The sequence below is a fragment of the Corylus avellana genome, chromosome 5 (assembly GCF_965113065.1).
Source record: "Corylus avellana chromosome 5, dhCorAvel1.hap1.2, whole genome shotgun sequence".
NCBI lineage: Eukaryota > Viridiplantae > Streptophyta > Magnoliopsida > Fagales > Betulaceae > Corylus > Corylus avellana.
In genome coordinates, this window is record NC_142494.1 from 12,208,227 (window position 1) to 12,212,537 (window position 4,311).

General features: G+C 40.0%; 1 protein-coding gene across 1 annotated transcript; it reads left to right on the top strand.

The window, feature by feature from the left end:
• Positions 1 to 3,087: 3,087 nt before the first annotated feature.
• LOC148585786 (uncharacterized) lies at positions 3,088 to 3,618 on the top strand. The gene has a single exon (XM_088516750.1). It carries the CDS (start codon positions 3,088 to 3,090, stop codon positions 3,616 to 3,618), a length of 531 nt encoding a protein of 176 aa, XP_088372876.1.
• The last annotated feature ends 693 nt before the right edge of the window (positions 3,619 to 4,311 follow it).

Below are 4,311 nucleotides of genomic sequence, written 5' to 3' on the forward strand. Positions count from 1 at the left end.
AACGAGAGCATCGACCTTCTTGGTGAAGGCATCTATCTTTATCCTCAAATAGTGTCCTCCTTAATTTCATAGATGCCTCCTTTCTTGGGAGCACGAGTGGACCGGTCTCGACAACTCGAAAAATCCCACTGCTGTGAGTTGTTGGACAACTTGTCCAATGCCTTATATGCTTCATCCCCCATCAGACTCAAAAATGCCCGCCGTTCATCGACTTGATCATGCTACTGTTGGATTGGGTCAATCGTTGGAAGAAGAACTGAACGAGTCTCCACTTCTCATATCCATAAGGAGGGCACTTAATGAGTAGATCCTTAAAATGCTCCCAACTCTTAGAAAATTGCTTGTCTTCCTCCTAAGTGAAAGAGCTAATCTCCTTTGGGCTCTCATTCAGTTTCGACATTGGGAAAAACTTGCTCAACAAGATTTCCCATGATGTAATTGATCATGGTGTGTTGGAATCCAACCATGTCCTGGCTTTATCGTGCAGGGAGAAAGGGAAAAGTCTAAGGTGGACAGACTCTTCAGATAAATTATGAAATTTAAAGGTGGCACAGATGTCCTTGAATTTCTTTACATGACTGTAAGGATTTTCAAGTTCAAGGCCATGGAAGGAGTGTAGAAGTTGGATGACGTGTGGCTTCAAATTAAAGTGGGTGGCATTGGTTGGTGGCAACACTATGCACGAAGGGGAGTTTGTCGCAACTGGTGCAAACAAATCCTTAAGTGATGTGGTGTAGTCCACATTCCAAGCTCTAGCCTACTCTGCATTTTCATCTCTAGCGTGCTCATTCTCAACCCTAGGATGCTGCACATTATGGGGTACGTCTCCCATTTCAACTCTATTCTCACTCTCAACAGGTGCTCTCCGATTTCTCCTAAGGGTTCTATCAATGTCGGGATCTATGGGTAACAAATCTAAGTTCAGGGATCTCCAACCAAGCATACACCAAACAACGAATGCTCAAACAAACTGACTAAAAAAAAAAAAAAAATTCACAAAAACGAAGAACAACAAACAAAAGATAATGTAACAAAAATAAACCAAAAGGAAAATGCTAAAACTATACTTAGCTGCTTCTGGTCTGTTGTTGCTGGCTGCAGAGGTGCGCTCAATCGCGGGTAAGTTGCGATCGATCGTAGATGCGCTGGTGCGCTCGAGAGGTAATGGCTTGCGCTCGAGCGTCGGTCTACTGTGCGCTTGCATGCAAGTGTGGAAATGTCGAGCGCATGCGTGCAGATAGTGCTATGATAGGCCCGAGTGCGCTCGAGCGCAGGTGAGGCAAGCTTGATCGTTGCCAAATCTGCAACAAAACTAAAAAACAACTTTTTTATTTTTTAAGATCAGAATTGTAGAAGCAACTAAAAATGAAAATAAAATAAAAATTAAAAATTGTAAAAGTCAAATAAAACAAAAATCTAACTAACTTGTAGAAAAACAAAATTAATTTAAACAAAAAATTAATTTTCACAAATCAAACAACTCCCCGGCAACGGCGCCAAAACTTGGTGTGTGCAAATTTAATAACTTGCAAGCGCAAGAGTCGTGTGTAGACTGTGCGGTGTAGATTGTGCAAGTGCGAGCTCGAACCATAGGGAGTTGTGTTGCAAAAATTAATTTATATTTAAACTAACTCTATTGTAACCTAGTTCCGCAGTTTCGAATTATGTCGTGCAAAATAAAATAAACTAATTATATTGATTAAAAACAATTAACAGAAAAAACTCTAAGGTTTTCTGAATCCACCTTGCCAAATCAAACGACAAATTCTTGCATTTTATACACACAACCGACGAACAATAAGTTTAATACATTGTTCAAATTCGTAGACATGCATATTAAATCATTCGATATCCGTTCTCAATCAAATCATTCGATGTATCCATGGATGAAACACAACGAATATAAAACTTTGCATGAAGAAAAGACACAACATTCAATCAAATGAAATTAATCAAGCAATTGAACTGCATTTGAACAACAATTTGATTAAACATCAAATTGTATACATAAAACGACAATAACGTGATTGTTTATCAATGACGAGGCTTTATCTTCAATCTTAGTTGAAGGTTTTAGCCTCTCATGATTACAAAACTCATATTAAAATGACTTAAAATCATAAAAACCTAAAACTTACAAAGAGAAACGTAGACAAAGCGTAAGAACGACAACGGGTTGAAAAATGGCTCTAAACGGCGCCTCCCTATGTGTTTACAATAGAAAAGAATGCACTATATACTAAAAAATTAGGGTTTCAGCGCTGCCATGTCAGCGTGAGTGGACGCGATCACACTCTAGGTGCGCTCGAGCACACTTGGGTCTTCAGGGCTTCTGCGGCGCAGCAATTAAGTGCTGCGCGTAGGGTTGACGTGGACGTGCGCTTGATCGTAGTCATCCTGTGCTCGAGTGCACTTCCAGAAACCTTTAATTTCCTTGCAATTTCCCCCTTCAATATGCAGTTGTCTCTTAACAACCTGCAAAGCGTTAAGACACTAAAACTAACGAAAATATCATAAAATAACAAAGCTAAGGGCTTAATAAATACAAGTTAAGGGGCCAAATAGGGCAAAAACTAGTGATGTGGAGCATCATAATGCACGTATTTAGGAGGGAGCCCAAAAACCTATCAACACTAATGCTTCGAATGAATCTAGGAGGGGTACAATCGTCTTTACGGTTAGAAGAGATGAGAAGAGAAGTGAAGCTGTGTAGGGTGAAAAATTGGAGGTTGTTACGGCCTTGATAGCTAGTACACTTCGGGTGGATAACGTAGGGGGTAAAAGGGCTAGTCTCCACATATGGGAAAAATGAGCGAGGGCTGGCCAGAATATTCCAAAGGGGACGACGGCGAGTCGAGCAGAGGGAGGCACCCGTAAGGTTGAGGTCCTGGGATATGGTGACATCCAAGAAAAAAATAGAAAGAAAGGAAAGCGGCAAGGGGTAGCTGACAACGAAGATGAAGTGGCGGTGGTTGTTGAATAGCCGTGCCGAGCACCATGAGTATCCTAAGTTGGAACTGTCGGGGGCTTGGGAACCCCCGAACAGTTCGAGACCTTTGCCACCTGGTAAAGGAAAATAAACCCAATATGGTTTTCTTAATGGAAACCAAACTGCGGGCTCACCGTTTGGAAACCGTTGAAGTTTGGACGGGTTTCAACAGTGTGTTTGCAGTTGACTGTGTAGTAAGGAGTGGTGGATTGGCACTTCTATGTAGGTCGGACATTTTGGTGGATATCCAAAACTATAGTAGACGGCATATTAATGCCATTGTGAAGTCGAAAGAAGTCGGGAAGCAGTTGAAATTCATAGGGTTCAACGGCTATTCTGAGGTGGGAAAAAGAAAGGAATCATGGAATCTTCTACGTTTCCTCTGCTCTTTTCAACCGAATGGGTGGCTATGCATGGGAGATTTCAACGAAATCCTAGACGACTTTGAAAAATTTGGGGAACATTGGAAACCAAGAGGTCAAATGCAGGAGTTTCAACTCTCTTTGGAACGAAGTAACTTGAAGGATCTTGGATATGTGGGCTTTAAGTACACGTGGAGTAATAAGAGGGAGGGAAATCAATACATTAGAAAAAGGCTGGACCGTGCTTTGGGAAATTCAATTTGGTAGGATATGTACTGTTGTGCAACTATGCACCTAAATTAATAGGCAAATAATTGTACGTGTTACTCGCAAGTGCACAAGATGAAAACGATAGTATAGAAAGCAAGTACGAGATCATTCCCAAGAGGATTGCTATAATTATGCTTAAAAGAAATTCCTTATTTAATTAACTGAATTGAACAAGATCATAGATTGAATTTAAATAATAAGAATAAAAGGGTAGGGTTTTGATATCCACCACTAACTATACTCGAATAAGATAAACAATATACCAATGTTCTAATTATATCAAGATACCTAATGGTTGCCAACCTAAGGGCATGATATCTACTCCTTAAGCTATTGATTTCCCTAAGCAAGGAATTAGGCATGGCATCTACAATAATTCTTTTCTCTCTCAAAGGATTTAGTATGACACTAAATTGTTCTTCAAGAAAGCATAAATTTATAAAAATCGACAACCACATGAAGTAGGGCATGGTATCTACTCCCGGTTCTCCATGTTGATTAATCCAAGAACCTGTGATGGGGTTCTTTTGTCACTTTATTAAGCTCAAGACTCGGTCATCTAAATTGACTTAATTAACAAGTCCATACCACATGCACATGATGATCAAGCATATTCATATGAGGAAAGAAATAACATAGGAAGTAATCAAGTTAAGTATCCAAAATATAATTGTGGCGAATGCGCCAATA